A 24,304-nucleotide genomic window follows, 5' to 3' on the forward strand; every position below is an offset into this window, starting at 1 on the left:
ACACAGCAATGTGATTTATTTATATCAGCATCAGAAATATAAAGTGGAACAGTAATAACACATTTGCAGCCCTGCGGTCTAGTGATCAGAGGTGGTCATTTTCTTTATGTATTGGAGGTTTTTTTGTTTTTTCCATCATGAAACTTCAGATTTAGAGATGACCGAGCAGAGCACCTATTTGCCTCAGCTGTGAAAACAAAAGACAAGTCCTATTCTCAGAGAATCACATCAGAGTACAAATACAACCTTGGGCAACGAATGCTACAGTAAGACAGGCTTGTTGCAGTGGAGTCGGCGTGTGTCAGTAACGAAATACAACAGATAAAAATGACTCACTCCAAACTTTATAAAGTCACGTAACTTTTAAGCAGCGCTACAAAACTTGTAACGTGACGAAGGTGTTGCTGTAGAGAGCTGACAGGATACTTTATAATGGAAACTAATGTTACTATGGTAACCATTCCTTAAATGCAGTAGCTGTGGTGACGAGAGCGAACAAGCATTCAAATTCATAAGCAGCTCTGCTGCTGTAAGCTGTTGTCATGTAATGTAAAGGGCACCCATTGTAAAGCTTAAAATGACATCAAACAGTTGGAGTTTTCAGTTTGTTTGTTTTTTTAAAGAGTGGACCTTTCCATGACTCAGCTTGGTTAGAAATGAAGTGGACACTTTTCTTTTTTTTTGTCAGTGTAGTCTGAAAAAGGTTACATTTACGGGAGGGCAATCTTTCAAAGATCTCAAAGGAGTCTAAAAGTGTCAGTTAAGGGTTTTCCAAAAATTTCAAACACATCCACTTGTTTTTTTGTTTTTTTATACATCAAATACATTTTAATGTAACTGCTCCAGACAGATATTAAGTTCAGAAGTCACTATTTTAGTGCTGAAAATGTGAGATTTCTAATTTATTTAGAAAACAAACAGCTGGTTCAGATGGTTGGAAAAAAACAAGCATTGCAAATGATTCCTTTGGTTTGATGGGCTTGAAGATTACTTCAGATATTTGCTTCTGGTGGGATTTAAAATTCCTGGAAACATGTGTTGATAGCAACTATCACAGCCCTAAATAACTCTGATACTGTAACAGGAGGATCTATATTTAGGTGGCATCAGGCCACACACACAGTGGTTTGTCACACTGGGCCTATTGTGTCATCAGTCCATCAGCTTCATTTGCATGACAGGGAACAGGAAGACACTCGCAGCATGTCCACACCCTGCAGGTCGACCCTCGGCTATGACGATGAGATGCTTGCTTTTTAAACATCTGTGCGTGCACACATGATTTATTCTCTTGCTCTTTATGTTTTTATGAAATATAAACATATGAATGGTCAGAAAACATCTTTACATTATTTACAAAGTGACCAGCAGAGTTTCACTTTGATGTGATGGAAGGCAGTAAAGTTTCTACTCTCCTTTTATAATCAAGGAGCTTCTACTGGTGATTGATCGGCTACATTAAGCTTTAAGGCAACGCACTGTTGAGAGTGTTGTTTCCATCAAGGCAATGGCACAATGTATTCTAAAAGGCAAGTGGTGCAAAGTGGCCGGCGGTGCTGCACTTACATGATGTTTACATTACTTTTTATTTTCTGAAACATGAAGAACTTCCAACATCTGAAAAGCAAAGACCGTCGTTTGTCAGCTCCTGCTGCTGTACTGAAGATTTTTACTGAATCCTTAAAAGCTCATCAAACCACCTGAATGTACAAACAGCTAATACTTCAATTGGAGAAACATTTGGTTTGGTTGCACTACAGAAATAAACAAAAGTATTAGCGCACACCTCAGAAATCTCAGTTTGTGTTTCCATGTCCAAGCAGCTCCTATGACATTATATCATCTTAGCATGTTTATGTTCAATTTGTGTGATGCAGAAGAAAATGTATAACCTCTGCCAGCTGTTTTTGTTCACACTGGTGCAAGAAAGTATCTAATCTATTTCCATACATAATAATGAGTTTGTTATTCGCGAACCATACTTTTGTGCTAGAGTCATTTTTGACTGAACAAATAGAAAATGCAGACGCAGCCTGAGAAACTCTCTGAACATCTTATTCTGAGTGTTTTTAAATGCTTGAAATTGTTTCCAAGAATTTAAGGAAAAACCTTCAGTACAGCAAATCTTTTTTTTTTTTTAAGAATAAATTTATCACTGGGGATAAATTTAAATGAACCTGTTTCTGCGTCATGATGATACTCATGACAGCAACAAACTAGATCCAGGCTGAATTACAACCATGGGCTTACTGTTGTAATTGAACAAGCCTAGAGAAAATATGAGACGACAATGTTCACAGTAGAAAAATTAGATCAGACTCTAAAAACATGACTGATGATGGCATCAGTGTCTTTGTGTTTCTGTTGCGCTCGGTGGTTTTCTTTCACAGCGTTAGCGTTTTTTTCATGTATTAGCTGAAACAGGAAACATTTCCCACGTGCACGTCTACTCCAAAATATTATGGAGGAGTCCTAACACATTTACAAACTACTGATACAGTACGAGAAGTACCACGGTTGGTATACACACTGGCATAATATGTGTGACTTTTATATATTGTTGTAACATTAATACAGTATACCAGGAATTTCTTAAAAAGTGACATTGCAGTTATTTTTTTGTAAAACTGATCTGATTTTGTCTACATCATCATCATCATGCAGAACCAAATGAACAAGTCTACTTTTTCTGCTGGTGCAAGGCCACTGCGATCGTTCTGAGGTATCAAGCAAAAAGAATCACAAAGCAAACAGAGCGCTGTTAGTCTACGGGAAGAAGCAGCAAAGTGAAAGAGACACCGTGACAGCAGCGAGGTGAGGTACAACAAATCTCGTAACCCTGAATGAAACAGACAATGAAAGTCGGTCTCAAATCTGTCAGAGCTAATTAGCAGCTTTATGTAGTAGTGTCTGACGTCAACAGCATCACAGACACCAAAACATACTGAACGCAGACAGCTAAGCAGGCAAAGAGGCTGCAGTGTAAAAGCACCAATTTGCCATTTGTCAGTTTAGATTTCTCCCAACCCTTAGAAACAAAAACAAAAAACAAGAAGAGGAAATGAGGAACGTGTGCACTTCATTGCATCTTGCTCTTTGTGATTCGTAAACCTGATACAGAGCCAGCTACAGAGATTCTTACACAGTGAGAAAGCTTAACATGCTTTTGTTTGATATGCATGATATGAGTGGATAACTCTAGACGAGCAGAGCGAACGTGAGTTCACGTCGAAGCAGGTAAAAAAAACCAAACAAACAAAAAAAGTCCTCTCTTCCTGCTTCCTGTTATCCCGCAGTCAGGTTTGTTTTTTGTTTTTGCTTTTTTACTTCCAGCTCGGCTTCCTGCTTCTGCTGGATGTCATCAAGTCTCTGGGCTGCACAGACTTTTCAGAGAAGCTGCTAGATTTACGAATGTTCTCACGTGCTGCAGGGGGAGGCGGGGTCTCGCTACGGTAGGTGCTGCAGCTTGTTGCCTTCACGCTTTGCACCCGCCGCAGGCTTGTTGCCTGGGGCCGCTCGTCACTGGTGTGACCTGCGTGTGATGCCCGGGTTGGCTTTTGTCGACCCAGGAGGGAGGGGCTGCGAGACGGGGTAGAAGGGACCGACGGAGGGCCCAGCTCTTTCCTGGTCCTGGAAGACGAGGCCACAGTATTGCGGGCGAAGCTGGGGACTCCAGAAGTGTTTTTTGCACTGTGTGTGTGTGAGCTGCTGTTCTCAGGAGATGTCTGAGCTTGAGCTTGAGCTTGAGCCTGAGCTTGAGCGAGGGCTCTCATAGTAGAGCGGCACATCTTCTCCTCGGGCGCCGGCTTGGGAATGTTCCTCACGGGCTTGGCGCTTGGCTTGTGGATTGAAGCTTTCCTAGGCATTGAATCACGTGCCCATCTAGAAACGCTGCCCGTGTGACCGCCTCCCTTCTGGGCTTTTGACTCATCAGGAGGCAAACTGGAGTGCCGAGGAGGTCTCGTTGTCTTCTCGCTCCTTCCTCTTGCCGGAGTGCTCTGGTCACGGGAAGGCCGCCGTGTCTCCCCGCTATCGTGAACTGCAGGTTTCTCTGCTCGCCTGCTGCTACCTGTCCTGGTCAGCTTGGTAATAGGGATGACTTTCCGCATACCCTGGTTATCGTTGCTGGCCAGCGTTCGCACACCATGGCCTGCACTGGTTTTGGTTGCTTTGCTGCCTTTGCTCTTTGTAGGCGCTGGCTTTCGGCTGCTTCGTTGTGCATCTTTCCCCGCAGCCCGTTTTCCTTCAGCGGTGTCGCAGCTCTCCGTGTCCCACTCTTCTGTGGTAGTAGATGGAGCCATAGATGCTGCATCCACAGATTTGGGGGCTGAGAGCTCATTGGTTGAAGCAGACTGGTCGTTGGGAGATGTGGATTGCGGGTCTTGCCGACTCTCCTGATCTTTGCTGCGGTCAGCTGTCTGGAAATGAAGTCCTTCTTTTGTAGACGAGGATTCCACCTCAGAGCAATCCAAGGTGACAGAGATGTCCGTTTCTGTGCAGTCCATTATATAAAACATTGGCTTCTTGTTGGATAGAGAGGTATCTAGTGGAAGAGGGGTATCGCAGGTTGTGGATGAAACTGTGCTGTAGTCCTCTTCGTCTTTCTCTTTCTCAGGAGAGACCCCAGCCTGAATGGGAGGAACTATTGTATCTTCCCATACTACCTTTAGATTTCCCCCCCTTTCCAAAAATGTATCATGTGAAAGGTTGTCTAGATTCTTGGGTGGTGACTGTCTCCCTATTTCCAGATCCGTCACCACAACGTCCCCCCGGTTGACAAAGTGCATGTGATTGCTGTTATTGTTTGGACTGATTAGGTCAAAAGCCTGAGGACCTCGGACTAAAGTATGCTTCTCCACACTAACACTCATGTGGCCAGTAATTGCTGGGTTGGGAATATGGGCAGGCTTCTGAAAGACACAAAAGGGCGGAGGCAGAGCGCTGCTCTCTGACACAGATGAGTAATTGTTGTTGTTGTTGTCCTCGTTATCGTTTAGCTCAGAGGAAGAAAACTTGGCATGTGAGCCGATCGGCTCAGTTTCTGAATGCGGAGACGTCGCTTTTCTTTCACGGCCCAGTTCCCGGTTATTGTCCTGGCCTAACATCCAGGGGGCCATCCTCCGCTGGATAGGACGGCCTAACCGAGGTAGGCTGTTAAATTTTGAAAAGTCAGAGGTATTCCCTGTGCTTCCGAACAGCTCCAAGTATCCCTGGAGTTCACGATCTGCTATGGAGGTCATGGTATGTCGGTGTCGGCGTGCGCTGGCAGAACGTTCCAGTGGGCAGTGTGGACTCTGAGACCTCTGGAAAAACTCCAGGAGGCCCTCCTTGGTGAGCATTTCCACGTCGTTCTCGCTGCTGCTGCGACCAAATCCGCCGGTCTGATCCCCGCTCAACCACGCAAAACGCTTTTCCTCCAGTTCTTTGAGACGACGCTGTCTGGCTGCTTCCTTCAACTCCCGGTCCGTGTTGTCCTGATGGAAACAGAAATGTAAGGAAGGAGAATTTTGAGAATCAGGAACATGAATGATGGTGACATCCAACTCACTTATTTTTGAGTTTTTTTAAACAGTGGGTCACCACGAACAATTACCACGCATATAGAAGACAAGCAAGAAATGACAACATCATATGATATTATAATAACCCAGAATTATTGTTTCACTCAAGCAAACCTTAACAGCTTTCTTGAATTTGATGCAGAAGTCCTGAAAGATCCGGAAGCCCTCGTCCAGCTTGAATGTGTCCTTGTCTTCGCAAAAGAAATCGATGAGAGTACTTCCCTCTTTACGCAGATCCAGCCTGCGTCTCTTTAAGTCCTGAAGTGACAGTGCTGCACTCTAAGACAAGAGACCGAGCACACATGCACACTTTTTATTCATAACGCATCATCCACTTTTGCACAAGTCATTATCTATAGCACTTAAGTCAGCAGCTTCACAAATGTAGAGCGGGCTGGATCCAACTTTCTGTACATGTGCCTGTGTACACAATGTATTACATAACTAACTGCTGCTGCTTCACCTGCAGGAAGGGCTCCAGCTGCTGCAGCAGCTCCTGGTCTCCTTGAACTTTCTCTTCCAGGGATTTGATTCGGACATACAAGGAGGAAAACTCCTCCTCAATGTTTTCCACTGAAATCCTACATGAACACAGGAGAAAGATATTTAAAACACACTTGTACTTGTTATTACATAAAAACTGACGGACAGTTCTGAGTGTAAGCAGTCTTCCTTATATTGCTTAAAAAAAACATGTGACATTAATTTGATGAATGCACTTCCAAACGGTTGAAAATGTAGACCGCAGGGAAAAATGCTTTCAGGGTCTCTATCCTGAGGGCAGGAGGGAGGAGTAATTCTCTGCGGTGCAGTATCTGCACCGACAGCACACAGAGATGACCTTGTGAAGCTGACAGAGCCTGAGACTGTGCTGTATATAACTCCTGTTCTACACCTAAATTAGTTGTCAGCCTGGTTAATGAGGCTGTGCTTGGCCGTATCAATAAAATACTACGGCAATCGTCGTCTTCAGTGCCTCATTATGTTTCCCATCAGAAAATTTGGCTGTTTAATAAATGTGATGGTGGATAATTTGGAAATCATTTCATTTTACAGAGATTTTACAGAAAACTGATGTCTGCTGTGTAACTGACTGATACAAACTGACACTTATGCTCTCACAGTCCTTAACTCACCCTGCTGCAGACGACATGCATTTGGAGAATAAACAGCTTTTATATGAGTCCATTATCACCTCTGCATGACTGCAAAACTGATAATGGACTCCTACATTTCTCACTGGCAAGGATTTGATTCCCTTCGATTACCTGGCTGCACTCTGGACATCTTGAAGCTTCTCAGGAAACTTGAGCAACTTCTCGTCCTTTTTCTTTGCCTCCTGCATGGAGAGAGACATCGCACAGTCAACATCTAAATGTCTGATTTTGTACAAGATAAAGTGGCGTATAAAGGACTAATATCTGTATGGTGATGTAACTGCTTGGCGAGCCGTTCTTGGCTCTGTGCTGTTTCCTGTCACCATCTGCTGTCCACCTGCTCTCCTGCAGCTTCAGTGGTCAAACACAGTTTTCTCATCACTGCTGTAAAACACCGATTTGAATTTCTTTATGACAGACTTTCCTACAGTGTTTGTACAGTAAATGCATCTTTGCTTATTGTGAGGTTAATCCAGCTTTTTTCAGTTCTGCTATTGTCTTGTTAATACAACCATAAACCTGTTAATATAACCATTTATCATTTTTAAGATAAATGCACAGAGTAGAGGTTTGACACAGTGCAAACGAACAATTAATTCAACACCTGAAACCTGGTAATCGGCCACCAGTTGGAGATGATTTGAGCTTTGTGACATGCTGGAAGCAGAAGATGGTACACTGTGCTCATAAAGGTAGGATAGTGTCAGCATCAATACTGGTGCCCAGTGATGCTCTTCTGCTGGTGTAGCCCATCAGCTCCAATGTTCAATGTGCTGTGTGTTCAGAGATGCTCTTCTGCACATCTTGGTTATCTGCCTTTCTATCATCTTAAAGCAGTCTGGCCGTCTCTCTGACCTCTAGCATCCACAAGGCATTTTCACCCTGCTGCTGGTCATCTCCTCTTTTTGCACACCCTTCTCTGTGAACCCGCAATCTACACGTGACCGTGTCTACATGCCTAAATGCAATGAATTGCTGCCACGTCATTTGCTGACCTGTGCGAACGGTCGAACAGCTGTACCTACTAAAGTGGCCAGTGAGTGTAAGCGGTAATGTAATTCCATGCTCAAGTGGTTCTGAAACCAGAACTGAATCCACATTACAAACATCTGCAGTGTCTAAAGGTGTGTACTCTACTACAGCGTCACTGACCATGGCCACAAAATGCAGCAGGTTCATCCCTGGCTTGTTGGCTTTGGTGTCAGCCAGTGAAAGGAGGGATGACAGCTTGAATCCCACAGCGTTCCCTGCATAGCCACCCTGAGAACAGAAGGATATTTCACACAGAGAAATGAACAATATCATAGAATCACAGCTGCAAATAATGTGAAACAATAAGACTCTGCCCGAGTGATACAGTGGTCCCTTGTTTAATGCAGGTGTTACATTCCAAAAATAACCCGCGATAGGTGACATCTGCGAAGTAGCCAACTTTATTATTTAAAATTATTATAGATATTTTAAGGCTGTAAAACCCCTCACTACACACTTTAGACACTTTTCTCAGACAGGCATGAACATTTTAACACTTTTCTCTCTTGTTTAAACAAGTTCAAACCTTCGTAGAAAAATAAGTCCAGTATCATAGAATGAATTGTTTGTTGGGGAGAAAACTTACAAACACACAGTGCAGCACTTCAGAGTCACACTGCTAGCGATCGAAGATTTATGTAAATTTGACAAGCTGAACGCATTCTGTACTGTACAGGAGACACGGCACGAGATTGCCTGACAATGGTCTAAAACCAATCAGGATGCAGAACACAATGCACTGTAAGAAGAAAAAAAAAAAGCATGCAAGATTGCACCAAAAAAATTCCACGAAACAGCGAGACTGCGAAAGGTGAACCGCGTTATAGTGAGGGACCAATGTACAGCTTTCTTCTCTGAGCAGTGATTTTGTTTTGGTTTCCAACAAATACTGACAATAGGTTTTATTATTTATTTATTTGGAAAAATACATAAAAAAAATAAAATCAGGACTGAAAGGAAACATCTTGCGTGTTCAGAGGCAGCAGAGATGTGCTCGTGTATACGAACGTAACCTGAGAAGCTCTTACCGCGTTCATGATGTTTCCTGCCTGCAGCACCAGATGCAGGATGGCGTGAAGCTCCTCACAGCTCATCAGCTCTTTAAGGAAATATCAATATAAACTCAATTAGAGACTCCAGAGAAGATGTATGACAAACCATCTCGTTTTCATTTATCACTACAATACAGGAAATCTATCAGCAGTAATGTGTCCTTATGTGATTCAGTCATAAACCTAAAATTACTTACAATTACCACTTTAATTAAAACTTTTCAATGTGCTAACATTTACCCTTTTACTTTAAATTTTGTCATAAAAGTTCCAGGTAATTATTCCACACAGTGTTTAAGTGATTGCCCTGCAATGCAGTGAAAAGGTCACAGTACTGTAGAGAAGGGTCTTAAGAAAAATCCAATACAGCACAAAGACGCAAGACAGTGTGACTCAGCTAAAATGGCAACCTGGTTCAACCAATGGCTGAAAATAGAATAATTAAAAAGGTTTCCAGATCAGTTTATCAATATGGTGATTTTACTGTAAATCACAAATTCAACAGTACATGTCAGCTTTAGCTCCAGAAGAAAAAAAAAGAAAAGATATAATATTAGTGTGCACATTCATGAGATAAACTGTAATAACCTTTTGGATCACAGTGATCTCTTATTAAGTGCTACCATCAGGTCAGTGCGAGACTTGCAGTAACCTCCACCACTGAAATTGTAAGTGTCAAAACTGCAGTTCCTCAAGTGGCCACTTGAGGCTGGAAACATCCCCAAAGAGTCCTACAGTATGTTAAAATATCCACGTTCAAAGCTGAAATAAACATGTTCATGGTACAAGAACTTCTCCCTCTTTATGACAACTGTAGAGAAGGTGTTTGTTTGTTTTTTTTAAACATGAACAAAATTCCTCCAGAAAAGTTGGGACACTGATGAATTGCAAATTACAAAAACCTCATATGTTATTCACAATAGAACACAAAAACATTGCGTGTATAAACGCAGCTACAGCTTGTTTAACTTTGACTGAAAGGTCTGAGAAAGCACAGCGGCCTCTCTTCATCGTGTTCACATGTGAGGTTGGAACTCTCTAACTGTATGGAAGGATGTTGCTAGTGAAGGTTAGCATGCCATTTAACATTACAGTAAATGACAGATTATAGCACGATGCTACCCAAGCTAGCAATACATTTAACAGAGTACAGCTGGCTTAAAAAAATAAATAAAAACAAGCGAAATGAACAAACTAGCCAAACTCAGGTCTTTCAAATGGTAGTCCATGGCATAACAGGTCACACTGTGGTGACTATATAAAGTTATTTTTTATTATTCATTTTTTAATAAATCAACACTGTGAGTAACTAATATGTATAGAGCTGCTCGACTCTTTTAAGTTACATTTCAATGAAACTGCTTTTTTTTTTTGGTCATGAGTGTCCTCACGTCAAGATAAGATCGTCCTGCTTTCTGTGTGTGTGTGTAAATGTGTAAGAGCCAGTGTGTTATTATTACGTTTAGTCGCAACACGGACGACATCAATCTCATGGCCCATCGCAGCACAGCAAGGGAGGAACTCTTCCTGGAGGACCATGGCCTCAATCCGAACATCAAACCTGTCAGAGACGGAGTTCAGAGTTTAAATCTGAGAAAAGATTCGACTCTCTTGCTCAACACTGAGATCCTTAAGAAAAGACAAATTGTTATTATAATGCAGCAGGCTGAGAGAAATGCCTCCTGCTTCCACCTGGAGAGTACCTTAACACTCCATCTTGCTGCTGAGTGGCAGTAAAACTTGACGACTTTTAGCACCTTAACATCCTCATAATATTTTCACATCATCATTTCAATTATAGCACGAACCAAAAACAACTTCTGACTAATTTCACTGGACAAATGCTCCATTTCAGCCCAATCAGTCTGCATTAGTTCTCCATAATAATCCCTGCAGGGACTGCATCCTCTGAATGACACTAATACCATTTTAATGCGCTATCACACAGTGCTGCTGGACAAAAAGGAAATTCACAGGAAGTTACTTAGTCCCCGTTCAGAAAAAATGGAAACAGGCTTTCAGTTGAATGAACTGAAAATATTATGTAATAAGACCCTTTATATGTGTGGATGGGCCGTTTTATCATCCAAAGGAAGGAGATAAAATGAAATCAAGCATTATATCCTTTTTTATAAAGCTGACAAATGTGCACATTCCCCAGTCGCATTAATATTATTGAATATGAACACTTGATAGATTAAATACAAGTCAGAGAGCAGCCGTAAAGTCTTTGGAGAGTCGACACAAAATCATGAAACTCTGCACTCAGTTTTGAGTCTTTATCTTCCACTGACTGTCAAACTGCTGACTTGACTTTCCTTTTTAATGGAAACTGGATTATATACATGCCCATTGAAACCAACTCACCGTGGCACCTGGATCAAGAGGTACATAAAGGAATCGACCAGTGTCAGCTTGTCTGGATCTCCTTTGAATGCCTGCAGCTTCTTAATCTGCAGAGAAAATAAAGAGGAACAGGAAGCTCAGCAGGGCGCTTTCAATCCACGTAAACTGCCTTTTATCATTAGCTGTGCTCTGTGATTCAAAATCTTAATGCTATTCATACTTGGCTAAAAATCACAGGCAAGTACACAAACACGGACCTCCTCTGCGTCGGGCAGGAGCTTCAGCAGGTCTTTGAGCAGCTCCGCTCCATAAATCTTTCCTTCTCCTTTTCGTATGTCTTCGACAATGGAGCGGTTGGACCTGAAAGACAGTTTGTTTCTGTAAAGTTCAGAGATAAATTGCACAGGTGCTTCCTTTAATGCCTGCCCTCCTCTGTTTACAAAGGCACAAAACACAGCTTTTGCAGAGAGCATTAGGCGTCTCTGCCTGGCTTTCTTATTAGCAATATAAATAAAAGAGAAATCTGAATCCTTTAGGGCACAACTGGTCTACTTTCATGTTTGAGGCTTTAAAATGACTGAAAAGACAATATTAAGTAAGCTGACACTGTGCTTCAAGCACTTTAACAAACGCCAGCCTTCAAAAGGTATCCAATACATGTTTATTTAACTCGTGATATGGTAATTTATTTAGGTTTGATTTTCTGAATTTCTTGCAATGTTAGGGTGAGAATGTGGAAAAAGGAATTATTTGCTCCATGTGATTATTCAGGTTGAGCGGTTTGACGACAAGTTTGAGCGACGAGGCCGAGATGGTTTGGACATGTGGAGACGATGGAAAGGGGATATACTGGACAAAGGGTGTTGAAGATGGAGCTGCCAGATAGGAGGAACAGATGAAGAACACAGAGGAGACTGATGGATGCTGGTGTGATAGGGGAGGATGTGAGGGGTGGGATGAGATGCTGTGGAGACCCCGAATCAGGCGGGGAGACAAAGAAAGGATTTTTTTGTTTAAAGTAACAAACCCAGCAAAGGTTCAAAGCCTCGTTGAAGCCTATAAAGAACTTTTCAGTGCAATAAAAAAAACGAGACATTTATTTATCTATTTGTTTTTCACAAAGATAACATTAGACTGTTTGTGGAAATTCCCACAAACCCTTTAATAGCCATGAGAGGATAAACAGCTGGTTCATTGTTCCAACACCAGGAAGGGTACACATTTTCCCTCCCGATCAACGATGGGAATTTCATTTCCAGTTCTGTGGTGTAGACCTGTGCAGGTAGGCTGATGACTCTGAGTGTGAATCTACTGAAGTTAGAACATCCCCCCCTTTTTTTTTTAAACAAGGGGGGAACCACTAAAGACAATTTCTAATCAATCACAATACTTTATTAATCCCTAAGGAAATTATGTGGTTACAGCTGCTCCATGATAACAAGGACAGTAAAAGACTGAACTATTTTAAATACTACAACATATTACAAACAGAAGAAATCACTCTAATATATGCAATATACTAATATACATCTATGTTTTGGGGCTGTCACATTCTCCAGCACAGCAAGAAATCACATTTGCTTATACTCTTGTTTATGCCTCAGGCTACCGTCTACTGATATCAGTGACAGGATCCAAATATTTCTAATGTAACAGGTGTATTAAAAAAAAGAAAGAAGAAGAAAAAAGCTCTTAGCTGACTGGGGTGGAAATCATTAAATGCTACAACAAGCTGTAAAAGTAATTCCCTTTATGTTTGAGGTTTCGAGTTTTCAGCTGTTTTATAGTAAAGTGCTGTGTAAAGTGCAGCTTATGACATATTTGGCTCAAATGCAGTGCAGCAGAAGATTAATGCATACTCCTTAAAATAAAAAGCAGCAAAAACAAAAGTAAACGCTGACTGTAATGAGGTCACTGCTCCTACTCTGTCTTGACTCAGTGCAATGGCTCGCAGTCAAATGTCATTAAAATCCTGTGGAGAGCCATGCAAATAGACCTTCAGGCAAACAGATACCTAACACACTTTTTTCTCTCTATTCTAGACAAGTTATGCAACTCAATCCCGAGTCTGGTCAAACTCACTTTGAAACTTCCCGAACCAAATAATTTAGAACAATGGATGCCGAAGAAGGCTTATTAGACTACCTGGCACAGATTTGGACCTTTCCTTAGTTATGAAAGTTAAACTGATTGATTGAAAATGAGAATGTGTCCATGATAATGATAGCATCTGATCTGAACTGTCCTTAGCAACAGCATGCAGAGCTGATGAGAGGCGTGCTTGGAAAAGCCACGAGGGAAAATAAAAAACAATATCTAATTTAGTTAAAGTCAAACAACCGTTCGTGGGATTTTTTGTTGGTTGGTCACAGTAAACTCTTTGGTTATGGTAAACCTCACTGCTCTTCTAATGATGGTCATTTAATCCTCTACCTTAAGTAGCTCTGTACTTAACAAAATTAAACACTGCCTGTAACACAGAGCAAGAAAGGTTTTACTAAAACTACGTCACCACTGCCACTAAAGTGATGCTCAAAGTTTCAGTGTGTGTGTGTGTGTGAACAAATGGAAGCACGATATGTCTTAAAATGATGCATGTTCTGAGTATAAAAGTCATTACAATTGTTTCTTTTGTTTTTACACTTATTTACACAGCTTCCCAACAAATTTCAGAAATGGGTTTGTGCTTTTCATGTCTTACTGACCATTCAAAGCACTTCAGACTAAAAGTCAGATTTTAACTTTGCATTCATACACTGGTTTATTCTATGGCTCAGGGGTCTCAAGCTTAAATAATCTGGGGGCCACTGCTGGCACTGTCATGTCATTGGAGGGTCTCTTTAGTGTTCAAGCGGTACAAAAACAAACAAACAAGAAAACACCCATAAATATTTCTGAAAATCTGGCGTTTGCTTTTTTTTTTACTGAATAATACAATATTGTAAAATAAGACAAAACTGAAAAAGTGAGCACAAATCTTTTTTTCCCTCATTCTTAACTGAAGCCTTTTGGTGAACTTACAAAAACACAGATTTCAAATCAATATACGTCAATATAATCAATATAGGTGGTGCGGGTGGAAGTGGCTCCCCGTGTGGGAGTTTGAATCAGTTTAGAATAGTGCTGTCAGCGTTAATCTCGTTAAAATGACTTTAACGCCATAACCGCAGCCCCACAGACCACAACTGCGTGGGTCTGTACAGCGTCAATGCGTCAGCGCCGTGCAACCCCACGCACGGGGCAATCCGCACGAATGGAGATTTTCCAGGTTAATGCGGTTATGGCATTTTAATGAGGTTAACGCTGACAGCACTAGTTTAGAACAATAAATGAACTGTGGGAGGAAGTAGGAGAACCTGGAAACCAAATTCCACCAAGAAAAGGGCTCAAACTGATCGCGTTTGTGCTCCTGTGGGATTTTTGTGCATTGCTTTTCACTCTGGTAACAGTGGGGAAACTTACTTCTTAAACTGCTTGAGGAAAATGCCCACGTTCATCCCCCTCTTTGAGTCAAGGATGTTGACCTGAGGAAAGAAAAAAAACACAAGACACTACGATAAAACTCTGTTGAAGCTCTAGTTAAAATACAGCCAAACAAACACACCCACTCCTGGGTGTTGTTGGTTGTCTCTATGTGAGGTTCAAACCTCCTTCATTAAGAAGCTTGTACGACTCACACAGAAAACAGGTGACTGTGCAGCACATACATTTTAAAAAAATTACCCCTGAGGCCCAATTACTACTTTTAAGTAGCAACTGGGCACTTGGAGACACACTGGGAGTGGATGGAGTTCATATTTGCAATAATTTAACAACTCATTCAATAGAAAAATCAAATCTAGTTAATTCACGCCTGAACCTTAATCACCACCTTAATGTCTGAGTCTAAACTCACCATTAATTGTCAGAAGTTCAGTATTTTAAGCGCCCGTCTTAAACCTTTGTGACAGTCACTCACCTCGTCTTTCTTGGTCTCCTTAAAGGAGCGTGATCGGGATGCGTGAGTCGATGTTGCAGTTGATGCTGCTAACCCACGGAGGCCCGTCCCCGCATCCTCCTGCTGCCCAAACAGCTCCTCCACAGAGCGAACATCGATCTGGTACTGCTGCTGCCGCACCGCCAGCGTCCAGATGTTCGGCTTCCCGCGCACCTTCTCCTCTGGGATAGGCTTCCAGTAGAAGCTGCGGACCCGGCGCTTTTTCCTCCCATTGTGGTTGGTGGATGTGTTTGCCAGGGGCGGAGGGGGCGGCGGTGCCCCAGGAGGTGGGGGCGGGAGGGGAGGAGGGGGCGGCACTTCATTCTGGGTGGTGTCAGAAAGCAAGGTGGGTTGAACGTGCCCAGACATAGAAGAAGGGTCTGAGGTAGTGATGGAGGAAGTGGTGCAGCTGCTCCCCTCGCTGCTACAGCTCTCTGGCTCATTTGTTGTGGATGTACAACTCATAACAAGCATCGCAAGGTTGAGCAGTCAGCATACAGTCTCTGTGCTGACACAAACTAAACAAATATGTGATCTGTATCTCCTGAATTTCCAGAGAACATCAGCTCGCTGCAGCGCTGGTTGGTGTCTCCTAATCTAGTCACTATGAACAGGCTGCATCCTTTGATTCATCTCCGTCACTCAGCTGGTCATCCATCGCCCTAAGTGGGGCCTTTGAAAGACATCTCCCAGAGGTAGTTGGCAGGGGGGAATGATGGCCATGGAGCTACAAGAGCAACACAAATGACACAGGACAGGATTATACAGAGGTACCCATGCACACCATCGTCATCGACTATCTGGAATTTGAGGAAATTAAACAAGGACACGACAGAACAAAGACGAGGGGGACCCAGTGAAGGAAACTGCAAATCCTGTTCTTTTCCATTTTTGAAGGGCTTTGAAGTCAAGCTGTGGGGTGTATAATGATTACAGACATGACACACACCCCTTAGGTTCTGTTACACAACTTCTTTTTGTTTTTTTAAAAACAGCCCTCATCTATGCAGCCACCAAGACAATACCGATATGCACTGTATCCCAAAAGTGACCGTTGAAGTCACACCTGAACATGAGACACAAATAACAATTTAAATAGATTTTATTCAACATGAAAATACAGTTCATTTTAAAAATCCAGTAAGAGTTATTCTAAGTCTGAGAAACAAATGGTTAAAACTGGATTTTGTCAGACAACTCTGCAAGCTAATCTCAGAAAACAGTTTTCACATTAAGTATTTTTTTTAGAAAAAAAACCTTGGCTTGTAAACCTATCAGTCCTACATTTTCTGCCAGTTTCTTTGTCTTAAAGACAAATTAGACTCTGTCACATTTGCAGGAGAACCTGTGTTTAATAAAAGCCTCGCTGCATGGCGACAGTAGATTGATAATGTTAAATGAGAGGATGCAATATTTCTTTATCTCACCTTAAATTTCTGTAGGACATTCTGCACTGGCTGGTGCACAGCAGTAAGGACATTTTAAGTTTGTTGACGCTGCATCTCTGGAAGTTGTTATAAAAGTAGAGTATTAGTCATCTCCTATGAAGTTTTAGAATTTACAGTGTTTTACAGAGTTACATGTCACCATCACAGCCAATGTCTGTGAGAGACTCCTGTGAGGTATAAGGGCTGGGCCCCGACTCAGCTCCCTCACTATCTACCCTTCACACTGGACTTCTTACTGGTTGCACCATTTTGTTAATAAATGATGTTCATTTAAAAGTAAACTGGTGTTGTGTTCCTCCTTGCCTTGCAGCCTTGCGAGCTGTAACGGTTATACATTATACATTTATTTATAAATAAATGAATTATTAAAAACACAACTGCTTACACACACACACACACACACACATCAAAGCTGTACGTTTGAATATAGCACAGATATTTGTGAAACATTAAATTCTTTATACGTCTCGCTCATGAACACTTTAGAAAATCATCCTCATTGAACACTCTCTGAAACGAGTGATCAAATGATAATTTGTGGACACTAAGAACCACTACTTAGGCCAGAAGGAAGGGAAGTGCTTGAGTTTCCTGAATGGCTGCACTCACTGCAGCTCTCAGTTGGAGGGAAACTGTGTTAAGTTTCAGGAGAAGATATCACTCAGTGCTGGAGCTGACTTGGCTACAGTGATCTGATACTCCTCTTTATAAAAGGGTAATTGAACAGAGGATCTGACAGAAAACAGCAGATGAACAAGATGTATGGTGGCCATGAGGAGGAAGGGTACATTGTTTCTAGCACTTTGAAGAAAATAATGTGGTTTCAGAGAAAATGAACTGCTGTGATAACAAATTTCTTGTATCGATAACGGTCCATGTAGTCTCCTTCTGCTGGTTTCTAGAATTAACGCTTTGCCTCTTACACAATCGTAACATCTTAAATGGTAGTCTGCCATTGGTTCGCAGCCTTCTCAACATGATACTGTTGAGGTTATAACTAATTAATAAAGCCTGCGTCACTAATAGCTTCATGTTGCCAACATTGGCCTGCACGTTCAGGTGCCCTGTCCTCAGAACTGGACCACACCATCAGTCATCTTTAATTCATCAGATGGTGAGAACATCTGACCTCACACCAACTCCCCACAGTCTGCGGTGAGGAGAAATGGCTACTGCTAACACGTGCTGCTTTAGGATCTGTTTACAGTGTTCGCTGTCATATCAGCTTTAAAGAAGCACTTGATTTCTTTCTTGTGAAACATTAGATGAGAAGATCAATAGCTTGCATGTCTGTTAATAACAGGGCTCCAGCTAGGCATCATTAGCTTGATGCTAGAAACGGGACTGCAGAATGATCAAGATTCATTGTAAACCATCATGTGTTCAAAATCCAGACTAAGGAACACCAAAACCTTCTTTAATACACGCTTATCACTCAGCCAGTGTCAAGACAACCTGCTGGAGTTTAAAACCATGGATCTACACATAATGGTCTGGTTTGAAGAGTCTTTATTTCTGCTCCAACATTCATGCCAAGGTCATAAACACATGAAAACATGGATCCAACCTACACTGTATGAACAGTTCAGGCTGAAGGTGATGGGGGATATTTTTTGGCCCACCTTGGGCTCATAAATACCAACTGGTCATCATTTAAAACACCACAGCCTACCTGAGTCTTGTTGCTCATCATGTTCATCTCTTTATGACCACAGCGTACCCTTCTTCTAATGGCTGCTTCCAGCTGAATAATAAACCATATCACAAAGCTCAGTTTAACTCAAACTGATTCTTGAACATGAAAACAAGTTCACTGTACTCAAACGGCCTCTATAATCACCACATTTTGATCCAATAGAGCACCTTAGGGATGTGGTGGAAATCTGGAAATCTGCAACAACTGCGTGATGCTATCATGTCCATATGGACCAAAATCTCTGTGGAGCGTTTGCAGCAACTTGTTAAATCTATGCCATGATTCAACTTCTAAAAGCATAAGGGGATCCAACCTGATACTTGCTAGGTGTACGTAGCAAAGTGATTTGTGAGTGTAGGTCAGTCACAACAAATTTAAAGATCAGAGCTCAGGTTCACAGGTTAACAGTGAGCTCTGACTACAGGTCACAATGAAAGCTATAAGACACTTATGAGTATTACTGTACACCTGGCAGCAGTGTAGCTAGGAAACAGTTTACTCAAGCTATAAACTGTAAGCTATAAAAACTTGGAAACACCATAAAGTCAACAAACATCTGTTATTTCACAACTGACACTTTACAGCTTGTTTACTTAATCCCTGCAACGCCACTGTATCACATAATGGTGTCTTTATGGACTAGACAAACGAGACATAAAGTGATGTTGACAAGGAAGCTCGGGAGGTGCTTTTCACATAAAAAAGTCTAAGTTATTAAAAAAGATGAATCTTCTGCTGGCACTAACCGTGTGTCTAATAGAGTCTAAATATATAATATATAAAGCCAAGAGATGATGAGCCTTCTATATGGACGGGCTTTTTGTGCTCAATTATTTAAATGAATTAAAGTTTAAAAAGTTTTAATAAAGGTGGACTTTTTTCACCTAAAAGCCAAACTAGCAGTTTTTCATTGGTTTCAGTCATGTGTGTGATAACTCCATGCACCAAACCATTCCTCTAAAACTGAGTCCAAACGTTCCTGTCAGCTTTGTTTCAGGTTTAATGTACATTAGTTCTGTGTCTCTAAAGCGAATGACCCAGTGTCAGTGACTGGTTTGTGGCATTTCACATTCATTTAATTAAATTTCACACTGCATGAGGAAAAACCACCAACAATAGGGCAGTGACCAATGTCATCTGTCTAACGTGATTCACAGAGGAGGAAAAACAACAGTCAGTAACACGACACTGGGAAGGCCTGAGGGAATGAAATCAGACGGGCGGTTGCCAGGTTCAACACATCCACCTGCTGCCACGAGCTTCATCTAAAACATCCACCTGCTGTCGACCCGGGGGCAATCTCGCTCCAATCACTTTTCATTGGTGACAGCAAACACCACACCCTCTATGATTAACTGACCATCTACCTCTAACACAAACCAAGCTGACAACAGTCACGTTGTTATGAGCAGTTCGCCTGTCTTCTACAGCAAGGCTGTAGATCCTTCGCCTCCCAAAATATATCACTGCTACTGATCCAAAATATATCACTATCCAATGAGAACCACCGAAGCATCTCTACCAACTCTGTTGTCCGAACCTGACTAGTCTGCATATCTTTTGAGCAAAAATCTCTCCAAATTGGAATTTTCTTGTGTTTTCTTCTATGAGGCGAATAACGGATAACAAGTTTATGAACTGAAGACACAAAAAAAACAAAAACAAACTTTAATGTGAGATAGATACGAGAACTCAGGAGAAAAAAATATCCCCTCTAGACTTACTAAACTTTTACACTGAGAAGCGAGTTGAACAGAAAAACAATTTGTCGTGACTTTTATGCCTTTGGGGACACTCAGTGAGAGGTAAATGCAAAAATCAGGGAATAAAGAAACAGAGAAACTTAACTAGGCTTGACCCAAAGACTGAGCTCACAAACAACAAAACACCAGATGATATCATGAAGTTATACAGTTCTCTCCCTAAAGTTTACCAAAAGAGTGAAGCATAAGTCAAGTGAGAAATGCATTTTTATATTATATATCATCACTTAAAAGCTACTCCTCACTCCCTCTGTTCCTCCAACAACAAAGTGTGGAGTAGACCAGTAAGCCTTCAGTCACACAGGTATAGAGACGAGTTGGTGATCTCCCTGGCAACCTCTGATCATTAGGGGAAAATGTGTATTCCCTGACTGGTTGGTGAATGGATGCTGGCTGTCCCTTTGTGACAGCCAACATCCATTCACCAACCAACCAGTCAGGGGTTGGTGAATGGATGCTTTTGAGGATGGTACATCATCCTCCAAAATAAAAGTCAGGTCATACTACTGCAATCAACAGATTTTAAAAAGGCAAAACTTTTACTTTGAAGGCGAATATTCTTTGTTTCCAGTTCATGTCAAACTCTTCAGTTTCACCACAGCTCGGCAACAAGTTGTCACTAACTGGTCTCTAGGCTTGGCAGCTAATGGAGACTTAAGGATGCGTGCACAGGACAGGCAACCTCTTTACCCAAACCAAAAAAACTGACAGAAATTAATTTAAATTTGAGGCGCCTCCAATCTTTGACATGTGCTGAAGAATGAATTACATGTAATGATAATTAGCTACACCATGCCGTGCAGCTTCTTTAAGCTGTTTCAGCTGAAAGCCCATTACTGCATGAATTTATGCAGTAATGGGCTCTTTTGTCTGTTGTGCATTTGCCATTTGTGTGCCTTACATAACTCCATGCAAAGCATTTTTTCTCCCTTCTATCCTGTAAGGTTTCTAATTGGAGGTAACTGTCACCAAGTTTCCAGGGTGCCACCAAGTACAAAACAAACACAATCCACTCAAACTCTCAAATGAGTGACAGTGAAGGTCAAGGAGCTACTGCATGCTATAATGATCCCCTGTTGCTAGCTTCAAGTTCAATTTCCTGAGGGTGAGCGCAGCCCTGCAGAGCGCAAGTCTTTTACTCACACCGTAGGGGCACAGAGGCGCATTCACATGGGATTTGGCCAATTCTGCTTCGTCATCATTTCCATGGGAACGCTCGTTAGCAGAAGCTGGCTTATGCAGAGCGCAGTAGGGTGATGCTGTCGGACCTGTTTGTTTCCAACTATCTGGATCCTAACTTCACCAAACAGCAGTGGTGATGGGCTGCCAGTGATGGGATTTCAGTAGCAATTACTATCATTATTCTGTCCAGTCTATAAAATGACAAAATAAAAGGTACGGAATGTGCTTACTTTAATCAACAGGCCAAGATCAAAACAAGATCAAACAAAAATAGCAGCTTTACTTTATCTTAATGTTTACTGATCTCTCTGAGTGCTTTCTACCTCCGTGAGCAGTCTGGCCTCTTTTCAGGTACAGGAAACTGCACTGCATGTTAACTCCAATCTCATGTAAAAAGTAATCCTTACTTTCCTCTGGTGAGAAACAAATTGCATAAAAAAACCCCAAACATGACCCTTCTCTTGCCATCAAACTGGGCAAAGCTATGATAATGCTAGCTTGAAGCTTCGTAGTTGTCTCTGCCACACTTCTTTGCTCTACAACTTTCTCAGCCTCTTTTTGGTCCCTGGAGGTAATTTATTAATTAATTTTCAATAGCAAAACAGCAATTAATATAAACAAATATACACACATTGAATTCACTGCTTGTTCTGCGTGCTTCTATAGCAAGCATCTGTTTATCTTGTAGCTGAAAAGGACATTGTGTTTATTTTGAAACTCACAATGCTGGCTTATCGCTCTGATTTCCATGTGTCGCTTGCAATAAGGAGGACACAGACCAGAGTGGGAGTTAAGCATGCTGTAGCAACAGCACACAGGAACATAGCTTGCACAAACACACAGTGACGAGGCAACTATTGCTCGGATACCAAGCACAAAAGAGCTGTCAAAACTTCTTGTTTCACACACAGACAATATGAAAAGACACCGTTTAGAACAGAAACAGCCAAGCGACCGCAGCTCTGGATTTTGAAGGTGACTGACTGCAGCAGCATCAGTGATGTAGTCAAGCAATAAAAAAAATAAAATAAAAAATAAAAAAAACTGCTCCGTCTCATAAATCACACGAAGCCACCGGTCTCATCCTCAAACAAAAGGGTGGCATATCAAATAAACTGTGCAGTGTGTCTCGTCTTTATATTAATTGCTCTTCTTGAAGTTTGTTGTAAAGATAAAATATGAAATATCGGATGAATAGCCAGACCTTTGTTACCTCGTGCCTGGTTGCATAACACACAAATGAACCACCTTCCATGTCACCAGAATAAACTAACTGGCATACACTGAACAAGGAATCTATTATTCAGGAAATCCTGGATTTATCGAATATTTTTACAGATTGCATGCTTGTACCTCAACGTCTACATTTTCTAAGTAAACCTCAGAATCTGACTGAGTGAATTATTTATACCACCGTGAATAAAGTAAGTTCTCTTCCAGTCTAGCTGCTGCTGTCCTGAGCATCTCAAAGATGCTGACCCAGAGTCAGCTCACCTGGGTAAACTAATGGTTTAGTGACATATTAATAACAAAAGAAGCAACATGTACAGAACTGAAATGCTATTTAATTCATTTACAAGCATTTAGTCTTATTAATCAACCATTATTAAATTAGTTAAAAGAAATAATGACCCCAAAAATGATGTGAATAAGTTGGGTGATGTATGGGTGCCTGAAACAAACAATAACGTATTACAGAGTCTGCACAGTGGATTAACATAGCTCAAACAGAACGCAGCACTTTCCTCTCAAATCTGAAACAAGCGGTTTGGAGGAGATTATTTCACAGTTCAATTTGTCTAGAGAGTAGTTAGGCCGAGGTACCACGTGGCACCTCATGCCATGTGAGGCTAAACCCACAACACTGTTGAACTTGGATCGCACCAGTGCAAGTGAATCTGCTTCAGGTCAGAATATTAACCTACTGCTGCTCACCAGTAAGCTTATGTTGCCATTTTATCTACTCCATCCCATCTCTAGATATGCAACTTTACTGACGTGAAGAAGCAGGGAATGGGGAGAATGTTTCTTAAGCCCACAGTGAACCTCAGTCTTCTAAACTGATGAAAAACACCTGCTCAATCCTCAGTGTTGGTTTAATCCTTAAAGGAAACGTCCTGGATGCTCCCATAAACGTGACACAAAGCTGGCATACAGTTGACTCATGGTGTAATATCACTGCAATTTTTAACATTCTGCAATATGCTGTGTATTGCAGGAATACAAATTACAATTTTTCAACTTAAAGTTAAAAATTTCAATATGTATTTTATCTAATAACATAAAATTATCTCAGTCAGATATTTTTTGCTACAAAATGAACAATTTCACTAAAACCTGCCATAAATGTTGCAGTAAGACAGAGTGAGTCTGATATCAGCTTGCAATTGAATGGAGTCAAGTTGGCAATTACATTGAATCTGTTTCTTATAATACAGCAAGACAGCTGTTTGCAGAAAGGTTGCCTGCTATTAGCTGAGGTGAGCCCTCTTATTCATAGTATTCTCAGATAAATATACATTTCATTTTTATAAAATATTCATATTTAAAGTCATTGTATTGATGCAATATCGCCACTAGTAAACATCCTTTTTTCCATCCTGTCTCTACTCACATTTGAGCACCAAGAAAAGCTGTTGGTTACAGGTCATTGTAATGTTCATCTCGTGTCTTTCTGTAACTGTACCAAAACCAGCAACAGCTCATTCTTACAAAGGGCACACCTACAGGGACGATGAATTGGCTGTAGTTAGCAAGTGCTATCAGTGTGAATGAACCTGAAACAACAGCTTTGTGGGTTTCTGGGTTATTAAATACAGTCAGGAAAGCACAAAACACTTAGTGAGCTATTTGTAGCACATAAAGTTCTGATTAATGATCACTTCAAGAGTTATGACATTGCGCTTTGCTGCTACACAGTTAAGTTTAATGAGTCATATAAAGAAGCTGTAAGCTCACATCAATGAATGAGCTCCTTTTTCTAGGAAAAATGGCTCTTGTAATTTCACAGAGCTTTTCACTAATACGCTGAATGTTAAAGATGGGGGAAATGCACTTGAAAGCAGATTTTTTACCAGTGTTTTTTAAACAT

General features: G+C 41.3%; 1 protein-coding gene across 1 annotated transcript in view; it reads right to left on the reverse strand.

Annotated features, from left to right (window-relative positions):
* Positions 1 to 24,304, reverse strand: part of fhdc1 (FH2 domain containing 1) — a 31,262-nt gene continuing 6,958 nt past the window's right edge. Inside the window, exons 2-12 of the mRNA XM_006796135.2 lie at positions 15,107 to 15,851; positions 14,611 to 14,672; positions 11,406 to 11,508; positions 11,170 to 11,255; positions 10,263 to 10,363; positions 8,779 to 8,849; positions 7,871 to 7,978; positions 6,830 to 6,900; positions 6,025 to 6,142; positions 5,676 to 5,840; positions 1 to 5,474 (exon numbers count right to left, since the gene is read on the reverse strand). Of these exons, the coding sequence (XP_006796198.2) occupies positions 3,324 to 5,474; positions 5,676 to 5,840; positions 6,025 to 6,142; positions 6,830 to 6,900; positions 7,871 to 7,978; positions 8,779 to 8,849; positions 10,263 to 10,363; positions 11,170 to 11,255; positions 11,406 to 11,508; positions 14,611 to 14,672; positions 15,107 to 15,598 (3,528 nt within the window). The 5' untranslated portion in view covers positions 15,599 to 15,851 and the 3' untranslated portion in view covers positions 1 to 3,323. The remainder of the gene's footprint in view (positions 5,475 to 5,675; positions 5,841 to 6,024; positions 6,143 to 6,829; positions 6,901 to 7,870; positions 7,979 to 8,778; positions 8,850 to 10,262; positions 10,364 to 11,169; positions 11,256 to 11,405; positions 11,509 to 14,610; positions 14,673 to 15,106; positions 15,852 to 24,304) is intronic.

This window comes from Neolamprologus brichardi, chromosome 6 (genome assembly GCF_056152115.1).
Source record: "Neolamprologus brichardi isolate AB-2024 chromosome 6, ASM5615211v1, whole genome shotgun sequence".
NCBI lineage: Eukaryota > Metazoa > Chordata > Actinopteri > Cichliformes > Cichlidae > Neolamprologus > Neolamprologus brichardi.